Genomic DNA, 22,425 nt, shown 5'->3' on the forward strand with positions numbered 1-22,425 from the left:
TTGTTTTCAAACTCACTTAACAGGGCCATTATTACTGGGTAGCTATACAATGTTTTGGAGATAAAAAACATTTGTTTATTATTTCTAACCAGTTTTGCCCCAAGAGGTGAGTGAAGCTATCAGTTGGCTACATATAGGATACACGAGATGCAGGTCATTCGGAGTGAAATACCAACATCAGGCTGCAAGAGGGCTCTGCTGTACTGCAATCAAATTATTTACTGGAGTCCTCCATTTAGTCACTTACCTGAGTAGTTGCTGTGATCGAAAGCACAAAAGTGGGAACAGTTGAACAGCTCAAGTTTAGAAGGCGACCCTTAAACAAAGGAAAAAGATAATTTATTAAAATGGCATTTTAAACTGTACACTGATTTTCACTGAACACTATTTCTCAGTTGCTCGAGTGGGTGAGTGAGTTACTGGCAAGCAACATTCTGCAGAAACACAAGCACAAAAGGCCTGAGCCTGCTGTTACAAAGCCTCTACGTGGGCAGCAGCAAGTCATCCCCTCTCTTGCAATAATTTACTTCAAGTTCCAAACAATCCCTGAAAACGATACTACGCAAGCCCCACAATGTCGTCAGTTTAATTACAGTGCTTTCACTTCTCATTTCACTTATTTCCCAGTCCTAAATTTGCGCACAGAATCCAGGCCAAAGGAAGTGCCAACACCCTTTTTTTGCAAGCTTCATTTAATCCTACCCTGCAATCAAGTTGCTAGGAAGCAAGCTTGTGGTCCAAACTGATCCACTTACTGATCCTTCCACCTCTCCCTTTGGAGACTTGCTTGGCAATCGAACAAAACTGGAGCTTTAAGCCCGTGGTTTATATTCTGTGAATCCTGCGATGTATGGGTGCCTGCCCACAATGAAGGCCTGTCAGCTGTGATCACACTTTCTATTCCTTTTATAACATACAAAAAGGGTGCCTCAATTCTGAGGCACATCCCCAGTCACTCATTCACCTCTCCCGATGGTGGTTTGCCATCCGCCAGGAGCACTCATTGACCTTGCTACCTGCACTCTGTTCTTAATCGCTGGGGCTCCTGGAGCAATTTGTTAATTAGCCACCTCCTGGACAGTTGTACAGGTGGGAGAACCATCAGGGTCAGAATCCAGAAATTGTCTGCCTTTAAAACCTAAATTGGTAAGATTCTGCCGTCGGTTGTTGCTGTTTCCCCTTTTAGTTTAGGGTCATAGAGGTTTACAGCATGGAAACTTGCCTACGCTGCCCATTTTGACCATTCAGCTGGTCCCAATTGCCCACATTTGGCCCATATCCCTCTGTACCCATCTTACCCATGTAACTGTCTAAATGCTTTTTAAAAGACAAAATTGTACCCGCCTGTTCCAGACACTCACCGCCTTCTGTGTGAAAAAATTGCCCCCTCAACCTTTTTGTATCTCTCCCTTCTCACCTTAAACTTATGCCCTCTAGTTTTTCCGAAAGGCTGTTTGAATAAGCTACCGGAGGGCTGCCTACACCAACAGGACAACACCGAAATAACACTCAACACCTTCAGCAATGGAGAATCGTAGAATCCTTACAGTACAGAAGGCGGCCAATCGGCCCATCGAGTCTGTACTGACCACAATCCCACTCAGGCCCTATTTCCATAATCCCACACATTTACCCTGCTAATCCCTGACAATAGGGTCAATTTGGCATGGTCATCTTTGGACTATGGGAGGAAAACAGAGCACCCAGGGGAAACCCACGCAGACATGGGGAGAACACGCAAACTCCACACAGACAGTGACCCAAGCTAGGAATCGAACCTGAGTCCCTGGAGCTGTGAGGCAGCAGTGCTAACCACTATGCCACTCTGAAAAGTTAATGTCCATCTTGTCTTTTCCAGCAGCTTTGTACTGACAATATTATTATCCCCAAGACTGGCATTAAGATGTCTTGAACTTATTCCTGTACAGATTCTTGCTCGAGCAGCAGAATGAAGTGTACAAACCTCTGCTAAAAGTACAACACGCTTCCCATCAGGCCAAATCACGTGATCAACTTGAGATCGTACACGCTCCCATGTCAGTTCTGGAGTACGTAGGCTAGCCTGCAATAGAGATTTTGTAACGATAAGTAGATAGGAATATTACGAAATAAAACCATGGGAGAAACAAGCAAAAAAAATTCCATTTTTGAATCCAGCTACACGTATTCAAAATTAATTCATATTTAGATTAACTAATAACTATTCTTAAATTAGCGAAAACTTTTAACATAGCAAATTCTGAAGCTAATTATTTTTGGAACGCAAGTAGTATCAGACACTTACTAAAAGATTACACAGGATTACAACGTCAAGTAGCATCACCACTGTGCTACATGCAGATTACAAGCAGAGCTAGCATCCATTAGACTCCTGAGTAGCAACCCACAACATCTGCCACGTGGAAAGGCAGAGGAGGCACACCATCCATATCAGATATATATCCATGTTCCTTTGTTCTTGCAGAATTGGGAACCCAGTAGCTCTTTCATCTGCAACACTTTGGGCTCTTAAAGGGAAATAAACTTGCAGGTTGGCAAGGTTTGAGCTGGGGAGTGGGCCTGACTGGAGGGAGCGGCAAGCGGCCTTGGACTTAAATGGACCAAATGGTCAGCTTTTTAAAGCTCAAAATAGAAGGGGCCATTGGCATGGTAGTTCCACAAGCTTGCTATCTATTTTAACCCCAGTTCCCTGCGACTTTAATATTTTTCTTCAGGAGTTCAATGTCTCAGAACAAGTTTCTGATAACACTTCCTTACCACATCAATTTCAGTGTTAGAATGCCCCATGTTGCAGACAATACAGCCATTCTTCATCCGGTCTAGCTGTTCCCGAGTCACAACATTTTTGTTACCTAAATATAGAACAGATTCATTGTTAAAAGAAAGTACTCAAATATGCAAGAATAGCTGTGGCCATCTATAACACAAATACAAACCAGAAAGTGATTCACAAGATGCATCATTGCTAGTAATATCCAGAGTGTTCATTCACAGCTGGTTACTGAGGAATATGAATCAAGTGCTCTGAAATCATTATACCCATCACTAAAATAGTCAATCTGACAACATATGTCACAACACATCAATATCCAGAGTGCACTGGACACTTGCTTCTGGTAACAAAGCAGAAGAAAAATTTAATTTAAAAGGGAAAACAAAACATAAAACACAAATTGCAATCAATTTGTAGTTTATATTAAAAAAATCATTTGATATCAATGCTTCTCAAACATTCACAGAAACCAAGTGCCAGAACCCTGATTCTAACAGGGTTAGGATGGCATGGTGGCACAGTGGTTAGCACTGTTGCCTCACAGCACCAGGGGCCTGGGTTCAATTCCCAGCTTGGGTCACTGTGTGTGGAGTTTCTACATTCTCCCCGCGTCTCCGTGTTTCTTCCCACAATCCAAAGATGTGCGGGTTAGGTTGGTTGGCTGGCCGTGTTAAATTGTCCCTCAGTGTCAGGGGGACTAGCTAGGGTAAATGCATGGGGTTCTGGGGATAGGGCCTGGGTGGGGTTACAATCGGTGTAAACTCGATGGGCTGGAAGGCCTCCTTCTGCACTGTAGAGTTCTAATGATTCTACCAGAGTCGGATATAGGAGTGCAATCAATTCACACCTAAAGAGTACATACAGTAAATTAATCTAATATTTGATTCACCTCCGTCACTGTCTCATTTTTTCCTAAAGGTATTTTTCAGCATGCCATCATTTCTGCCTTCCCCACCCGATAACTCATTTCAAAGCAATATTTGCAAGCACACTAGCTAGATTGGGCTGCTAATTAGGATGGCGTGCATGCTGTAACAACATCTGTTATCTCTCTCTCTCTCTCCAGTACCTGTGCAGGTAATGATCAGATCTCCCTGTCGTACAACTTCATTCAGTTTCATCACACGAAATCCATCCATACTAAAGGAGAAAAAGAACGTTTTCAATAAAAATAAGACAGTAAATGCCTTTTTGTTTTGCTTTTGACACAAGGGTCAAACTACTTACAGTCTAATCAAAAATCACAGTGAAGGCTCTGATGGTACAGACAAAGAGATAAATCTTATTTAAATGTTAACCTATGGTCTAGTGGCTCCATTCAGGTGGAGATCTAGACAGTTTGCCTCTTTACTCAGTTCAATTAAATGAGCTGAATATTAACATATAAACACAAGTAACAGGAACAAGAGTAGGCCAGTCAATAAGCCTTCTACAATCCATTCCACTTTCCCACCCCATCCCCATATTCTTGGATTCCTTTAGTATACAAAACTCTTATCGATCTCAGTTCTGAATATAATTTGTTGCCCAAACATTCACTGCCCTCCTAGGTGGAGAACCTTCAGCGAAAAGAATTCTCCTCACTTCTGCCCTAAATGGCAAACTTCTAATCCTGAGACGATGACCCCCTTGTTCTATTCTCTCCAGACAGGGGAAACCACCTGTCAAGCATTTGGATAAAAGTAAAATACTGCGGATGCTGGAATCTGAAAGAAAAACAGAAAATGCTGGAAAATCTCAGCAGGTTTGACAGCAACTGTGGGGAGAGAATAGAGCCAACGTTTCGAGTCTAGATGACCCTTTATCAGAGCAGACTCGACACGAAACGTTGGCTCTATTCTCTGCCCACAGATGCTGTCAGACCTACTGAGATGTTCCAGCATTTTCTGTTTTTGTCTCAAGCATTTACCTGGTCAATGAGGTGATCTCTTAATCGTGCAAACTCCAAAGAACACAGGCCAATTTGACTTGAACGTTCCCCACTTCTCACTCCGGGAATCAATTTAGCGAACCTTTGTTGCCAACTTTTTAAGGCAACTATATCATTTCTCCGGTAAGGAGACAAAAAAGTTTGGTCTCATGAAAAGTTCTACATAATGCTTGAAAGACTTCCATACACTTGCACTCCAAACCCTTTGCAATAATGGCTTACATAGCATTTGCCTTCCTAATTTGCTTGTTGTACTTGAAGGTTAACTTTGCAATTCGCATACATCACCAAAAGTTAAAAGTTCTTGAACCATAGTAACTTGATTAATTAGACACTGCTAATACTCAAGGGATTATTAATCAGTTAAGTGCACAGAATTGTAAGCTCTTCATAATAATTTGTTTTGTCATCTACTGAATAATTGGTTCAATATCACCACAGGATCAAGTCAATTTGCTGCATAATTTAGAGATCACAAAGTATTCGCAGGTGAGTCATCTTGTTACTTTAAAACTTATTTTCTCCCTGCCAAGTTTCTTTTTCCTTCCGCCTGAAGCCACTAATTGCTGAAGGGATGCAACTCCACTGGTCAGTTGCCTCCAACAGTATCCCAAGTGACCATTCTGAGGGATCGCTGCTGGACATAAGTCACATTCACAGCAGCAGTCACTGGATAGTGATTAGGAACAAAAGCCAGCGATGATTGTTTTGAGCCACAGTGACTGATGATCAGCAAACATGAAGAGGGAAGTGAATTGAGGAAAAATGTGACTGGCCAGAATTCACTGCATCATGAGGAGATTAACTTGTCCCTTATGGGTGCAGAGCGGAGGAGAAATGAGGTTCAGTTTCCCTTCCTCTACACGAGGCAGCACGGTGACACAGCAGTTAGCACTGCTGCCTCATAGCACCAGGAACCCAGGTTCAATTCCCGGCTTGGGTCACTGTCTGTGTGGGGTCTGTACGTTCTCCCTGTGTCTGTGTGGGTTTCCTCCCACAGTGCAAAAGATGTGTTGGTTGGGTACATCGGCCATGTTACATTCTCTGTGTATCTGAACAGGCTCCAGAGTGTAACAACTAGGGGATTTTCACAGAAGCTTCATCACGGTGTGTAAGCCTACTTGTGATTAATAAATAAACTTTTAACTTTACATGCGAGTGTACACCAGTTATCCCCGCCCACCTCTCATGCCATGCCCCAGAGCAACATACAATGGCAACGATGGCTCCAGTTCCTGGTTAGGAAGTGAGCCAAAGCCAAGTTATTCAGTCCAAGTTAGAACCTTGTGTTGGGTCCACTTTATTTGCTTCAAAGCGTTTAAAAAGGTCTTCTCTATTGTAGACTCAAGGTTGTGTAATTTATAAAAGATTGACTTAACACGGCTGTTGGTGCATCCATTCTGCATGACACAGACCAGAAGATTCGAGGTTTGATCACTGGTTTATGTGAAATCAGCTGGCACCTTCCATTATGAACACTAAAGCTGACCTACCTATGCAGGCACAGGGAGAAAGGAAAGCAGCAAGACTAATATCTGTTGACTAGGACCAGTAGGACGCACTCCACCCCACCCCATCACCCCACACACTTGACCAGCCCACGACACCCACCCCCCCCACCTATTATCCAATTATGAACCAAACTGAAAAACAGATATAATATTTCTCAGAGGAAAGCATCACAAAAAGGCAGCTGACTAAATAGGACAGAAATTAATCCCTAACTAAGCAGTCACCATATCAGTTGCAAAGAAATAAAATATCCTTCATATTCTCTCAAAAGGACATTTTGCTCAGCTTCATCTTAAGGGTTCTGCTAACACCCTCAGTTCCCTTAGCCTTCTGAAAGACTTGCTAGTGAAGAGAATTGATCCGAACAGGCACGATTAGGGAATTTCACATTAACTTCACTGTAGTGTTCATATAAGCCTCACTTGTGACTAATAAATAAACTTTAAAACTTCACTTTGATCACAGAAGTTCGAGCATGGAGCCACAATAAGCTTGGGAAATGATCTTACCAAGCCTGTAAAGCACAAATGGGATCAATCTCTGTCACATACACGATAGCACCCAGGGCCTTCAGAGCAGCACAGCAACCTTTCCCAACCTAGAAAAACAATCAAAAGATTTGCATTATTGAGTTTATTTGTCCTCTACAATCTTTCTCCTCGAGGAACAGTAAATGTGATCTATGGAATTCTGTTTGGTTTGCTGCAAACCATTTCAAAAGCAAAGTTCAAACAAAAATTTTATGCGGCTGCAGAGAACATATTTTTTTAAAAATCACAAAGGATAGAAACTTGAAATAAGATTGAAAATATGGGAAATAAACAAACAGCAGCCATTATCTATGCAGAATTAAATATAGCATATGGCAGAGAAACAAGCCATTCAACCCAACTGGTTCATGCCATGCCTTTTTCACTAACCATTCTACTCCCTTCAGCCTCAGTTTACCCACCTTCCCCTTAAGAATATTGGAATGAGAAAGACAGGCTAACATTTCAAGATTGGTGATAGAATTTGTACATTTCTTTAACAAGTGACTGATGGCATCAGTTCATTACTTTCAAACAGCCATTTCTCTTGAACCTACATTCTTAACAACATAATTATTAACGTTGCTTTTTATCTCCCTAAATTCAAAACCAGTAAAGCAAGATTCTTGCTATTCTGGTGATTCTCCATGCAGTAGTTAGCTTCCATATCTGTAGCTTCGTCTGCATTTCTAGGTAAGACTGACAGGTACAATGTACTCGCATTCAACATTCTACCCAATATGGAAAATAAGCAAAAATGGGACAATCAACATTTTGTTCTTTCTGCATGATGTGGAGATGCTGGCATTGGACTGGGGTGGGCACAGTAAATAGCCTCACAACACCAGGTTAAAGTCCAACAGGTTTATTTGGTATCACGAGCTTGCAGAGCACTGATCCAAGTGACAAAGGCTCACCTGGACTCAAAACGTCAGCTCCTTTCTCTCTTCAGAGCCAAACCTGAGATTTCCCAGCATTTTCTCTTTTGATTTCAGTCTCCAGATACATTACAGATTGTTCAAGCAACAGGCAGCTTCTCTACAGGAGATGGAGGTAGCGACAGCTTTCATGCACACAAGTTGACATAGAATGGGGAAGAAGGGGGCCTCTGGAAGAGGCTGGGCAAGTACTTAGAACATTCAAGTGCATCTGTCACACCAATAACGTAATTTTGGTTACTCTGGTTTTGGATTTGCAAGGAATATATGTGATACATGAATCGTTCTGCTATTTTCTTGTGATGTATGATCTTGTACTGGCAGAAGGAAGCCCACTCTCAATATTTTTGCAATAACAGTTTGTTCAGAAGTCAGAACACTTGTTCATTTTCATGCAATAACTGCCACAGCACCAGCAACACAATCCAAATCAATGTAAATATGCTCTGAAGACAGCTTACATATCAAATAGCCAATGATCCCATATTTCCCATCATTTTTTGACTTGATTTATTACTGTCACATGTATTGGCATACAGTGAAAAGTATTGTGTCTTGCCCTATACAGGCAAAGTTCCTTCTCTTCACCCTAGCTGTAACTGCATCACTATATCCTGCACCTCATCTTTTCCTTCTCTCCTACATACAGTTTGCTTTGCCTGTATAACGCTCGAGAACTAATACTTTTCATTGTATCCCAATACATGTGACAATAATAAATCAAATTACACTCGCAGAGAGTGACTACGCAAACATTACAAAAATCAACATCAGTAATCTGCACTAAACTGGAATGAATGCAATTTAATAATATTACAACTGGACTGTAAATAGGATTATGAGAACAAAATATAAAAAGTTATTAGGTGAATTAAGCATCCATTTATTTACAGAAGTACTGGGGGATGGACTGGACATTACCTCTCCGTATCCACACACGACCACTTGCTTGCCACCGAACATCACATCTGTTGTTCTCTTTAAGCTAGCAACGGAGGTGAGAAGCAGATGATGAGATTCAGAGTTTATGAACTTTGTCAGAACAGCTGATTTGTAACTTCAACCAAAATAACAATTTGAGATCCAACTTTTTTAATACAAATTCCTCTAGGCACACTGGCAGTTCTTGAGTTAATTAAGGAGCTAAAACAGAACTCGCTCCCCTGACAGCAGAAGCCATTGACATTAGGAGATGCAGTAGAACGGATGCCAAAATGGCCCATGTCCCCAAGCCAGGGAAGGACAACAAAACTAGCAAAGCAGCAGTTCCTGCTTCAGATCCCTATCTAATGAGACACCTGCATTTGGGATCAAGCACAATGCCAACCAGCCTGTCCATAAGCATAACCCAAGCGCTCACAAAATATAACTGCTTGGAAGATCAACTGAAACTCGCAGAGACATATCCGCCAGCAGAGAATCTTCAGGTCAAGAGAGAAGCAAATAGCTGGGCACAGGGAGAAAGTGAGAAATGTCACAGCACAGTTTCATTTCAGAGTCTGAATTAACAAGAGTTCAGGCCTTCCTGGCAATTTTTCAATACTTAAGTTTTATCAGTTGCTTTATTGCAGCATTACTGTCACCACCCCCATATATTTTTGCAGTAATGAAGGAGTTTATATTTAAAGTTTTGATGTCCTGGCTGATCAAATTACATGTAGACCCTGATACCTTCCAGACTTCAAGTGGTTGATGAAGCATCCAAAAAAATGCCAAACATCATCAAGGAGTATAAGTATTGCATTTTTCACATACCCACACACTCAACCTGTCCAAATCACGCGAAAGCAGCTCTGCACCCTCCTCACAGCTCACCCTCCCACCAACAACTGCGCGTCATCTGAAAATTTGAAGTTAATACATTTAGTTCCCTTTTCCAAATCATGTATAATGAGAACAGCTGGGATCCTAGCACAAATCCCTGCGGTACCCAACAACTCACTGCCTGCCAAATGGAAAAAGACCTGTTTATTCCAACTTCCTGGCTGCTAATCAGGTTTCTATCCATCTCAAGACACCACCTGCAATCTCCAAAAGAGCATCTTATCCAACCAGGCCCACCACCAAGGCATTTACCATGGCTAATCCACCTAGCCTTATATCTTCGGCCATTAAGAGCCAATTTAGCATGCCCAATTCACGCGACCTACACTTCCTTCAGTAGGTAAATAAAGCCTAGCAAGAAAATACATGTTATTTTATGCATAACACAGAATCTCCAAAATGAGCCACGATCATGATGCACAACCTATATTGCCAACATTAACAGAGTAAAACAGGCTTATCCATTCTGCAAGATTTTTCTGTAGATTTGTAAGAAATTTTGTTTTGGTTAGAAACATGAAGACACGCTTCTGCTGAAATTGAAGGGTGGCATTTGCAAATTACACACACTAGTCATATTTTTAAAAAAACTTTCCAAACAAAAAAATCCAAATATTATATTCCTCACCCATCCAAGATAGACTCCCTGCAGCAGTAGAGATTATCAAACTTTTGTTTGGTAACAGAATCATTCACATTCATCGCTGGGACACAGAGCTTGCCTGCTTTAGACAACTGGTACAGTCTAAAATAAAACAAAGTAAACACAAAACCTTAATGCATAACCTTTTTTCCTAATCTTTGAAACACATCAGGGATATATTTTATAACAGATGCTGGTGACATGCAGTTAATGTATCAGATTTATCCTAACTGTCAGAGTTGCTTTCTGGCCCTGTGTACATACAAGAGTGCATTCACACATTGCAACACAATATAATTGTTAAAGTGCTATGGAATTTATCTCTTTCTAAGTGGGGCATACTGGATTTTGCCTGGGGTTTAAGTTTTTTTTGAAAAAGTATAATATTTCTTTGGTGCTGAATTCATTTTTTTAAAAAAAAAGCTAGCATGTTAAAACCAGGTTGTGTACAATACCCATGTGAAGCATTAGTCATTTAAAAAGAGGGTTGTAATGCACAATCTCGAGCATATTTTCCTACTGCAGGAAAAGGCTTCCTCTAACACCTGAAAAATCATGGATCATTTCATGAGGGAGGGAGCTGTGTACACTTAGCTCAGGTAGTTCCACAAATGCCCCATGCACCCAAATCAAATTCTCAACCTCAGGGCACTGATCCAACCAAGTGCTCGTTCAGATGAATGATTTATCTTGCATATTTCACAGTTCATAGAGTCCCTACACTGTAGAAGGAGGCCATTCGACCCATCAAGTCTGCACCGACTTTCTGATAGAGCACTTTACCCCAACCAAACATACACATTTACCATGGCTAATCCCCCAAAACTACATCTCTTGGGGTAATCTAAAGGAGCAACTCACCATGGCCAATGCACCTAACCTGCACAACATTGGACTGTGGGAGGAAACTGGAGCACCTGGAGGAAACCTGCGCAGACACGGGGAGAACATTTAAGAGGACCTTTCTTGCTCTCTCACGGAGAGATAAAGAAAGTTTCACAGCACCAATTATTTGAATTTTAAAAATCTGAATGAGCCTTGTTTCATAAAATTTAGCTACTGAAGGTCATGTCTTTTTTTTAAAGAGAATGAACATTTTCTTTGCTTCCCATGAAGTTTATTTATTAGTGTCAAAAGTAGGCTTATATTAACACTGCAATAAAGTTACTGTGAAAATACCCTCATCACCACATTCTGGGGCCTGTTCGGGTTCATGGTGGGAGAATTTAGCATGGCCAGCGCACTGAACCAGTTTTGGACTGTGGGAGGAAACCGGAGCACCAGGAAGAAACCCATGCAGACACAGGGAGAACATGCAGAATCCCCACAGATAGTGATCCAAACCAGAAGTCAAACCCACGTCTGTGAGGCAGTACTCCTAATCACTGTGCCACTGTGTCACCCAAATTAGGGAGTAAAGGAAAATTGATTGCAAACTATAAACTGCTCATCCATGTAATTGAAAAGTTGTCAGTAGAAAGTGTCTTGGTTACACTTTCAGTCTGGATACAAGGATTCACTAAATGGCAAGTGTCAAATTTCAGAAGGTGATCTGAAGAGTAGAAGTTCTCCATTACAATTTCTAAGCTGTGCCATCATTTATCTAGATCCTGAATATATTATGCTCTATAGGGGATCCAAGGTTCACTTAGTGGGCAGCCGATGATACTGTGCCCTTGAGGATCCCTGGCAGAAAACTGAAAAATAATGGCACTTGAGGGGTGAAAGGTTAAAACTCCCAGATACCCAGTTTGGGTATTTGAGAATGATTTGAAATGGATTTGCTTCAATGATTGTCAATAATGTAGATACCAATGGGAAGTGAGGCCACCTATTGATGTGAAACGCAAACTGCTTTGTGCTTCAACTGAAAACGCATACTTGATACAGGAAAGACATAAGCCCAATAAATAATGATGTGGATCCCAGAAGTTTGTAAGGAGGACTTTGCGGAGTTGACAGGCATTGGACTGGGGTGGACACAGCAATAAGTCTCACAACACCAAGTTAAAATCCAACAGGTTTATTTGGTAGCACAAGCTTTCAGGGCGTTGCCCCTCCCACTCACCTGATGATGGGGCAGCACTCTGAAAGCTTGTGCTACCAAATAAACTTGTTGGACTTTAACCTAGTGTTGTGAGACTTCTTACTATGCCAGTAAATAGATGAGAAATATATATAGCTCATCTAGGAATGTAGCACTAGCATACCATGATAAACGTTGCCTTTGGCAAGATACACAGCTCGGAAATGTTGCGTAGAGATTGCCTACACTCAAGAATGCAGTCCCTTAGGAATAGTGCCTAAACTTCTCACAGCATTTCCACATTGCAGGAAAGCTGAGATTAAGATTACCCATGTGGAAAATTACAGCACCAGCTTCTATCCCAGTTCACTGAGTTTGTCAGCAATGGTAAACTCAATCCTGTCAACAATGGTAAACTCAATCCTGTCAACAATGGTAAACTCAATCCTGTCAACAATGGTAAACTCAATCCTGTCAACAATGGTAAACTCAATCCTGTCAACAATGGTAAACTCAATCCTGTCAACAATGGTAAACTCAATCCTGTCAATTTACGAACATCTGAGGGATAGTGCTAAAACTGGGAAAGTTGTCTCAGATTAATCAAGCAACAGCCTGACATAATCAAACACATGGAACCATACCTTAAAGTGTCCCAGACACCACCATCACCATCCCTTGGCATGTCCTGTCCCATCAGCAGGGCAGTCTCAGCAGAGGTAGCAACACAGTGTTATACAGTCAGGAGGGAGTTGTCCTGGAAATCATCAACATCAGTTCTGGATCCCATGAATTCTCATGGCCTCAGATCAAACAAAGACAAGAAAACCTCCTGCCGATTTACCAGGTACCATCCGTACACCTCAGCTGGTGAATCAGTACTCATCCATGTTATACACTACTTGAAGGAGGAGTGAAGGTGGCAAGGGTGCAGAATGTTCTTTGAGTGGAGGACTTAGCCAGCACAGACTGTGTTGGCCAAATCCTAAAGGACATAACTGTGAGACTGGATCTGAGGCAGGTGGTGAGGGAACTACATACTTGGACTTATACTTACCAACCAGCCTGCTGCAGACACATCTGTCCACAGTAGTATTAATAGACATGACCACTGCACAGTCCTTGTGGAGACAAATCCCATCTTCACACTGAGAATACTCTCCCAACAAGTTGTGTGGTACTAACATCGTGCTAATTGGATAGATTTCGAACAGATCCAGCAACTCAAAACTGAGTAACCATGACGCAATGTGAGCCATCAGCAGCAGCAGAATTGTACTCAACCACAATCTGCACCACAAGGCTTGGTATATTCCCTACTCTACTATTACCACCAAGGGTGGGGATCAACCCTGGTTCAATGTAGAGTGCAGGAGGACATGCTAAGAACAGCACTAAGCATACCCAAAAATGGTGTCAGCCTGGCGAAGCAATAACACAAGACTACTTATATGTCAAACAGCAAAAGCTGCACAGCAAAGTCAGGGCTAAGTGATTCCACAACCAATGAATCAGATCTAAGCTCTGCTGTCAGGCCACATCTAGATGTGACACCTAGGTGGACAAATAAACAACTCACTGGAGAAGGCTCCACAAATATCTCCATCCTCAATGATGGGGAAGCCCAGCACATCAGTGCAAAAGATGCTGAGTTGATGATCTATGTCAATCTTCAGCTAATTTGATTAGCTCCAGGTGATGTCAAGAAACAGCTGAAGGCACCAGATATTGCAAAGGCTATGAGACTGGCAAAAATCCAGCAAGAGCACTGAAGATTTGAGCTCTAGAGTTTGTCATTCCCGTAGAGAAGCTATTCCAGTATAGCTATAACACTGGCATCTACCCAGCAATGTGGAAAATTGCCCAAGTATGTCCTCTACACAAAAAGCAAGACAAATCCAATCTGGCCACTTACCAACCCATCAACAATGCCATCAAATGACAGTTGTTTAGCAATAATCTACTCTCTGGCATTCAGTTTGGGTTCTGCCAGAGTCACTCAGTTCCTGACCTCATTAGAGTCTTGATTCAAATGTGGATAAAAGAGCTTAGCTCCATAGGTGAGGGAACAGTGACTGTCCTTGACCTCAGGGTAGTCTTTGATAGAGTGGGGCATCAACAGTACTTAGAAAAACTGGAGTCAATGGGAAAACTCTCTGCTGTTGGAGTCATATTTGGTGCACAGGGAAAATGGTTGTGGTTATTGGAGGTCAATCATCTCAGTTCCAAGTATCATTAGGAGCTCCTCAGGGTAGCGCCTTGGCCCAATAACCTTCAGCTGCTTCATCAATGACTTCCTTCTATCATAAAGTCAGAAGTGGGGGATGTTCACTGAGGATTGCATAATGTTCGGCGTCATTCGCCACTCTCAGATAATGAAGCGGTCAATGTCCAAATGCAGCAAGGCCTGGACAATATCTAGGCCTGGGCTGGCAAGTGGCAAAAAACATTCACGCTACACAAGTGCCAGGCGATGACCATCTTTAATAAGGGAGAATCTAACTGTTGCCCTTTGACATTCAATGGCATTACCATCACAGAAGTCCAACCATTAACATCCAGGGGTTACTGTTAACCAGAAACTGAACTGGAATAGCCACATAAATACTGTGGCTACATGAGCAGGTCAGAGGCTAGGAGTCCTGCAGCAAGTAACTCACCTTCCAACTCCCCAAAGTCGGTCAACCATCTTCAAGTCACAAATCAGGAGTGTGATGGCATACACCCCATTGCCTGGATGAGTGCAGTTTGAACAATAACCAAAAAGCTTGACATCATCCAGGACAAAGCAACCCTGCTTGATTGGTACTTCATCCACAAATATTCACTCGCTCCACCACTGACACACCGGCAGCAGTGTGTATCATCTACAAGATGCAGTGCAGGAAGGTTCCTTAGGCAACAAATTCCAAACACACAACTACTACCATATGGAAGGACAAGAGTAGTGGACACATGGGAACACCTCCTCCTGCAAGTTCCCCTCCAAGCCACTCACCATCCTAACTTGGAAATGTATGTCGCCGCTCCTTTGCAGTCGCTAGGTCAAAATTCTGGAACTCCCTCCCTAATGGTATTTTGGGTGCACCTGCGCCACAGGGACTGCATCAGCTCAGGAAGGCAGCTCACCACATTCTCAGGAGCAATTAGGGATGAGCAATATGGCCTAGACAACAATGCCCACATCCATGAATGAGTAACTAAACTAAGTCACCTATTCATCCATTTTTGGCACACTAGAAAATCTTCACTGACGACTAGTGGAGCAGTGGTGATCTTAGTTATTTCGTTCTTCTATTAACCATGAATGGAACCACTGTTTATTTAACCACTATCTGACCCCACTTTCCTTTTTACTGAAGATCTGATTGCTAGTTGTCAAGCTTTTTCTTTTAACTGAAACTTTTTAACGTTCTCACCTGTGAACACCAGTCACACTTTCCTCTACAATGCCTCGGATTTTCTTGAAGACATTGGGATATTTCTTATAGACCCAGTGAGTCAAATCTCCACCATCATCCAGAATCTAGGGATGGAGAAAACAAAACACAAAAAGATGGCCACAAGCTTCTATAAATTCAACAAAAGTTGGTAAACCAAGATCATGGAAATTAGGTATAAATTAGTTAGAAGGAAAGGCGACAAGATTAATTTTTTGTTAAGTGTTCAGTTCAGTTGAGTTTCTGTTTACATTACGGTCATATGTCTACCATCAACCAGACAGGAGCTCAGAAAAATTTTCATTATTTATTTATGACCTCGAATTATCAGTCAACACAAGCCCATAACTTCAAAAAAAACGTTCACTGAGCCTGTTTGACATTGCTAGACTTTGCTCAAATGTCACTGGAGTCAGTGCAATGGGCACAATTATCTCAGTCAAGGTCATACAACAGAGCCAAAAAGGATAGATAAATTTTCCACATTTTACATTTCCACGGTGAATATTAACAGGGTTGCGGAACCTATAAAATAATTCCATGATAAGGCATCCTACGAGAGCATAATTTAATCACAACTGCTGCAAGGTCACTCTTCTCTATTCGCCTTCCCTTTAATGACACTACCCATGCTAGATTTTAACAGTCTTGACGGCTATACAACCTGTAATAAGTTACTATGCAGTGCTGCGAACATTTTGTTATGCAACAAATGCAATGCATTGGCAAACCATCTCCTCCTGGGGGCACCATTAACTAACAGCTATTTAAAATACTGCCCTTTGCGTTGGAATGACCATTTTTAATGGGTTCACATTTTCTTTAATGAAAATATATGAATGAATGTTAAATATATTAATATCAGTAATTACAGTTCACGCCAGTACAGAAACTTGAAATTAAACGAAATGGCTTTCGCAGATTGAAATGTCACTACCAATCTTTCCACAACGCAATTTAATTCCCCCAAATCAATAATTACTACATTGTGAAATCTTTTCCAAAACCTTTAGTTATATCTTTTCAGGCCACCTAATCTCCCTGATCCAATTAAGGAAAGCTTTGTTGTCTCGGAAGTACATTATGCTCAGGTTCTAAAGAATCTGGACATTGGTTTTACCCCCACCACATTCTCTGGCAGCTAGAGAACGGTAAAGTCCAACTGGAGGGCAGGGGAAGAACAAAGGTATTATGGCGATAATAAAAGGATTTAGTACTCATTAAGGCTGAAAGTCATTTGATTACAGCCGTCTGGCAAGAGAGTCCCTTGAAACTTCAGATCGATTTGGAAAGCTTTGTACCTCAGTCATAGAGATAAAGAACATGGAAACAGGCCCTTTGGCCCAACATGCCCATGCCACCCAGGTTTACTAAACTGAACTAGTCCCATTTGCATCTGTTTGGCCCCCATCCCTCTAAAACTTTCCTATCCACGTATCTGTCCAAATACCTTTAAATGTTAACCCGCCCCTCTACCACCACCTCTGGCAGCTCATTCCACATGCACACCACCCTCTGTGTGAAAAAGTTGCCCCTCAGGTCCTTTTTAAATCTTTCCCCTCTCACCTAAAACCTATGCACTTTAGTTTTGGACTCCCCTATCCTGGGGAAAAGACCTGGGCTATTCACCTGATCTATGCCTCTCATGATTTTATAAACTTCTATAAGGTCACCCCTCATCCTTGTAGGCTCTAGGGAAAAAAGCACCAGTCTATCCAGCCTCTCATTATAATGCAAACCTTCCAGTTCTAGTAACATACTTGTAAGGTTTTTTTTTGCAGTTTAATAGCATCCTTCCTATAGCACAGTAACCAGAAATGTACAAAATATTCCAAATGCGGCCTTACCATTGTCTTGTAATATAATGTCCCAACTCCTGTATTCAATGCTCTAACTGATGAAGGCAAGTATGCCAGATGCCTTCGTCACCACCCTGTCTACCTGCGACATCGCTTTCAAGGAACTATATATCTGCACCTCTCTTCCATAGCTTTAGTTTAGGTACATTGCCCTCTAGACACTGGGACCCAAATCTGAAACCAGCCCCTAGCTTGTGCTGTGAAGGTCCCAATTCATGCGCACTCGAACCGTTTGCACCCATTTCCTTGCAGATACAGCAGCCATGTTACACAAACACCAATTGGTGCAAACTGGCGAGAAGCCACAAACAAGGAGTTAATGGAAGCATTGACCAAAGTTGAGAAACACTTCACTTCCCAGCAGTGACACCATTTGGCTTTTTTTCCCCTAAAGACAGACATGCACAGGGGAGAATCTGAAACAATCAGTTGATGACATTTCACAGTTGAGAGCATTTTATTAAGCTTACCAAACACCAACATAATTAAACTTGTTTCTACTCGACGTCAGTTGGATGACATTTTAGATGCACAATTTGTATGGCATGAGCAAGGAGATTTTACCAAACTGACTCAAATATATTGCAATTAACAAATATTTTCAATGGGAGCATTACAGGAATAAAGTTGTAATGATAAATTTGTACATAAAATTGGCTAAACCACAGTTGAGAATTGTGTGTGTCATTTTGGGCAGCACAACATACAATAAAGGTCTTTAAAGGCATCATGTCATGGATCAGATCGGAAGTTATTGTTGCAGGAAGAGGCTGGGTCTATTTTGACTGGAGTAGAGGGGGCTTGAGGATAATTAATTGGGATATTTAAAATTATACAGTTTGTATAGAACTTTGGTGAGGCCACAGCTAGAGTACTGTGTGCAGTTCTAGTCGCCACATCATAGGAAGGACGTGATCGCACTGGACAGGGTTCAGAGGAGATTCCCAGGATGCTGCCTGGGATGGAACATTTAAGTTATGAAGAGAGGTCGAATAGGCTTGGGTTGTTTTTGTTGGAGCAGAGGAGACTGAAGGGCGACCTGATTGAGTTGTGCAAGATTATGAAGGGCATGGGCAGAGTGGTTAGAGGGCAGCTGTTCCCCTTAGTTATAGGGTCACTCATGAGGAGTGATAGGTTCAAGGTGAGGGGCAGGGGGTTTGGGGAAAAACGTTTTGACTCCGAGGGTGGCGACGGTCTGGAATGCGCTGCCTGGGAGGGTAGGGTGGTGGAGGCGGGCTGCCTCACATCCTTTAAAAAGTACCTGGATGAACACTTGGCACATCATAACATTCAAGACCGTGGGCCGAGTGCTGGTAAATGGGATTAGGTGGGAGTTCAGGTGTTTCCATGTGTCAGTGCAAACTCGATGGGCCTCTTTTACACTGGCCGATTCTATGGAAGAGCGAATAGGGAAAGACTATTTCCTGTGATTGGGGAGTTAATATAAAGGTCGTTCAAGATTAAGCAGAAAAGAGAAGCTAAGAGAAACTGTCAGAGCAGACAATGCTCTGGAGCAAGGATACCCGATAATCAGAGCTTTGAGGCCTCAACTTAGTTAGAAAAGTAGCTCATTTACCATATTTGCTTGCCAACCGTTCATGTTCACACAGCAATCGATGCACCACCAGAAATCATCCTCAGACTCCCCTTTCCAAGCAAACACTGCAAATCCTGAAGGGTGGGCAGGTTTGGGGGAAAAAAAAAGGACAATAATTATAGGGAAAGGCTCAATTAACTGAAATTGAGCTGCAACAAGCTTAAAAGGATTCAAAAGTGGACAGAGTTCAACTGAGTGAGCTCCAATGACTTCAAACAGATTTTCCATAATTATCAGATTAACGTTTGCAAAACACAATCTGCAATAGCAACAAGGGTAAAGCAACAAAGCAGGCACTCCAATCTGCAGTGAGAGCATCTGGAAGGATCAGCTGATGACATTTCATGGGTCACAGCATTTTATTAAGCTTACAAAGACCAGCATTATTAAACTTACTACTCGACATTAGTTGGATGACATTTTAGAAACGCAAAGCATTCACATTAACTATACTTAAATGCTGTGACGTGAACAAAGAAGTTTTACCAGTCAAAATATAATTAATACAGCGCAATCACACATTTTAAACAAAAGCACAGATCAACTGCTAATGCCAACTTTTTTCTATTTGGAAACCTTCTGTACTTTAGGAATTGTTTGGATTAATCTATGCAAAATAGGGCTGTCTACTTTCCTGTAGTTTTATCAAGTTCCGTTAACTGAAATAAAAGCTCTGAAACTGAACTCTGGAATCTGTTATCTTCTGTTAAAGGAATTTCAGCCCAGTAGAACTAGCTGATTCATACGCATTTATATTGCAATATATCTCCAATATGACTAGTTGTCCATTGAAATTGTGACATTAAAGCAACATTAAAGCAAGCATTATTAACCATGGTATTGTTCAAAAGGCTTTATTGATCATAACTTTTAACGCACTTGCACATATATAAATAATCCAGCAACAGCCCATTTCTCTTTTTTATAAAATTATACTGAAATTTTTGGTTAGATGAAGCTTTTTCTTTCAAAATCAGTCTCAGAATTCCATTATTCCATGTTCCAGTACTGTATTGAAACTGAGCTGCTTTGTAATTTTCCACAATGTCTTCCCCCTCAGCTAGAACAGCAGCAAGTCTGGGCACCAGACTGCTTTAGAAATTTGGCCGATGCCTAAGTGTTGCTGGGATAAAACAGTGGCTTGTTCCTCCCCAAGAGGGGATAATATCACTCGCTATAAAAAACTTGCAAATGAACAGCTCAAACAAGGTCCACCAAATGTACCCAGGGTGGACACAAGAGTTGTCTAAGTTGTCCTGTGCTGAATTGCATTAGAATCAGAGTTCACAGAATAACCATTATGAAACAGTCAGTAACTAAAATTATTAATCTGAATATATTGATATAGAAAATCCTCACTAGTAGTTGCCCCACTTTAACGTCATTTCATTTAAGTCAATTTAACCATCTTCAATTTACATCACCAATCTTGATTTTACGTTGCCGAATCTCTGGTCCTGCCCAGCCTCTGCTGAACACTGGGCCAGCTGCCACCGCAGTCACAGAGGCCCAGGCCGTAGGGAGAGAATTAGGTCTGAGACCTGGGAGCAGGAATGCAAGGCAGGATCGGTGAGCTGCTGGACACCAATTGCATATTTCACTGAGAGTAACCCGGGGTGGGAGAATGAAGCAACTTCACTGCTTCTTCCGCGACCCTAGCTCACCCGTTTCTTCTGTGACACTCTAAGGGACGGGGGTTCAGCCCGTACAATTTTTTTGGGGGGGGGGGGGGGGGGGGGGAGGGGGAGAGAGGAGGCTGACCAGGGGAAGCTGTGAGGGAGTTCTGTGGGTGAAAGACAGAAGCTGTGTAACTCAGGGTTTATTTAGGTGATTTTATGTAATCTAATTTCAAATGTAAATAATTTCTTTGTCATATTCAGTGATTTGTTTTATTTTGCAAATTATTCCTGCTAGGAATGTACATTGCTACACGTGTACAGTACAGTATCTTGTACATTTCTTGTCCAGATAAATCAACATTCAAAGAAACATAACTCTGGCTTTAACACTGAATCCTATGGGAACCCATTATTCACATAAAATAGTTTCACTTCAAATTACAACTTCTAGGAACGCAACCACAACTTTAAATGAGGATTTACTGTGTATAAAAATTCTTGTTAATTACTATTACAATGTAAAGTATAAGTTACACACAATTATACATAAATGAACTGCCAAGTTTCATAAAAGGTGTACGGTACTTGAATTTAAACATTTTATCAGAATTATGACTGTGAATACTTGAAATACCACAGATGCTGGTAAGATGCACTGAAGGTGTTTAGGCTTTATCACTGAAGGAATTTGACAAGAATGCTATGCTGTCAGGTCATTAGAGCAGGTGGGGAGGAGGAATGTGCAAAATCAGATTGCATACAACTACTTTTACATTGACCTTAAAAAGGGTGCAGCAACATCTGGTGTCTGTATGTCTTGCCACACAACCCCAAGATAAATTTGCCTGCCTCATCAAGGACAGCTACCGGAAAGATCAGTTTCTTTTGAAAAAAACAATGCAGATTCTCCCACATACCAGTCTTAGCAAACTGAGTAAAAATCCCATACGGAAGGTGCAAAAGCAGCTTTGTTTTTCAGCAACCACAGCTGACAACCGAACCAGTAGTAGGTTTCCTAAAAGCTCAGAGATGGCAATACTTTTATCAATAGTTTCAACCAAAAATCCTGAGGGCAGGATTTTCCTCCCCCTCCATGGCGCACTTCGTAGCAGCACACATGCACCAGCAGCAGCATCTTACAGTCCTGCCATTGTCAACAGGGAGTCCCGTTGAACACACCCCTCACCATCAGGGAACCTGCCTGTATTCTGGCAGTAATTTTTTTACACTAGTGTTGCATGCCATTTCTTGACTACTTTCTAGTTAGCCTTACCAAGAACATTCAACTTTTACTTTGATGGGGTGGGAGCTACTAAGAGTGAACTAGGTCATCCCACCTATCAGTATTTTATTAAGATGCTTGAACTGAGCCAAACACTCTGGAACTCACTACAGACCAATCATATTGCATTGAGGGACCCGCAGTTTGCATCCAAGAGCCCCAGTTGCTGAAGATTTCATTTTCATAGCCCTCATGCAATAAATCAATGATCTGACATGGGGTTTTCACACAAGTTTAAGCATTGCAGCTAAAGCGGACACATTTCAGCTAAAGCATGGCTGGAATCCTATTGCTAAAGCCAAGCCTTGAGTTACAAGTACGTTTCCAACATTAGTTGTATGAGCACTGAAGATATCCATTGACTTTTACCTCAGTAGGTTGGGCATGCTTGCAGGAGCATATTGGTATAAACTGCATGCTAACTGCAGTTAGGGAATATATTTTCATTGCAA

General features: G+C 41.7%; 1 protein-coding gene across 3 annotated transcripts in view; it reads right to left on the bottom strand.

Moving 5' to 3' along the window:
• Nucleotides 1–22,425, bottom strand: part of LOC145356884 (S-adenosylhomocysteine hydrolase-like protein 1) — a 101,666-nt gene that overhangs the window by 10,649 nt on the left and 68,592 nt on the right. For all 3 annotated transcript variants that reach the window (XM_080209855.1, XM_080209857.1, XM_080209856.1), the window contains exons 6-14: nucleotides 19,052–19,146; nucleotides 15,596–15,702; nucleotides 10,136–10,252; nucleotides 8,605–8,668; nucleotides 6,725–6,813; nucleotides 3,843–3,913; nucleotides 2,758–2,852; nucleotides 1,964–2,062; nucleotides 248–316 (exon numbers count right to left, since the gene is read on the bottom strand). In XM_080209855.1, the coding sequence (XP_080065981.1) occupies nucleotides 248–316; nucleotides 1,964–2,062; nucleotides 2,758–2,852; nucleotides 3,843–3,913; nucleotides 6,725–6,813; nucleotides 8,605–8,668; nucleotides 10,136–10,252; nucleotides 15,596–15,702; nucleotides 19,052–19,146 (806 nt within the window). The remainder of the gene's footprint in view (nucleotides 1–247; nucleotides 317–1,963; nucleotides 2,063–2,757; nucleotides 2,853–3,842; nucleotides 3,914–6,724; nucleotides 6,814–8,604; nucleotides 8,669–10,135; nucleotides 10,253–15,595; nucleotides 15,703–19,051; nucleotides 19,147–22,425) is intronic.

Source organism: Carcharhinus amblyrhynchos, chromosome 22 (assembly GCF_965287045.1).
Source record: "Carcharhinus amblyrhynchos chromosome 22, sCarAmb.v2.hapA, whole genome shotgun sequence".
In the NCBI taxonomy this organism is placed as follows: Eukaryota; Metazoa; Chordata; class Chondrichthyes; order Carcharhiniformes; family Carcharhinidae; genus Carcharhinus; species Carcharhinus amblyrhynchos.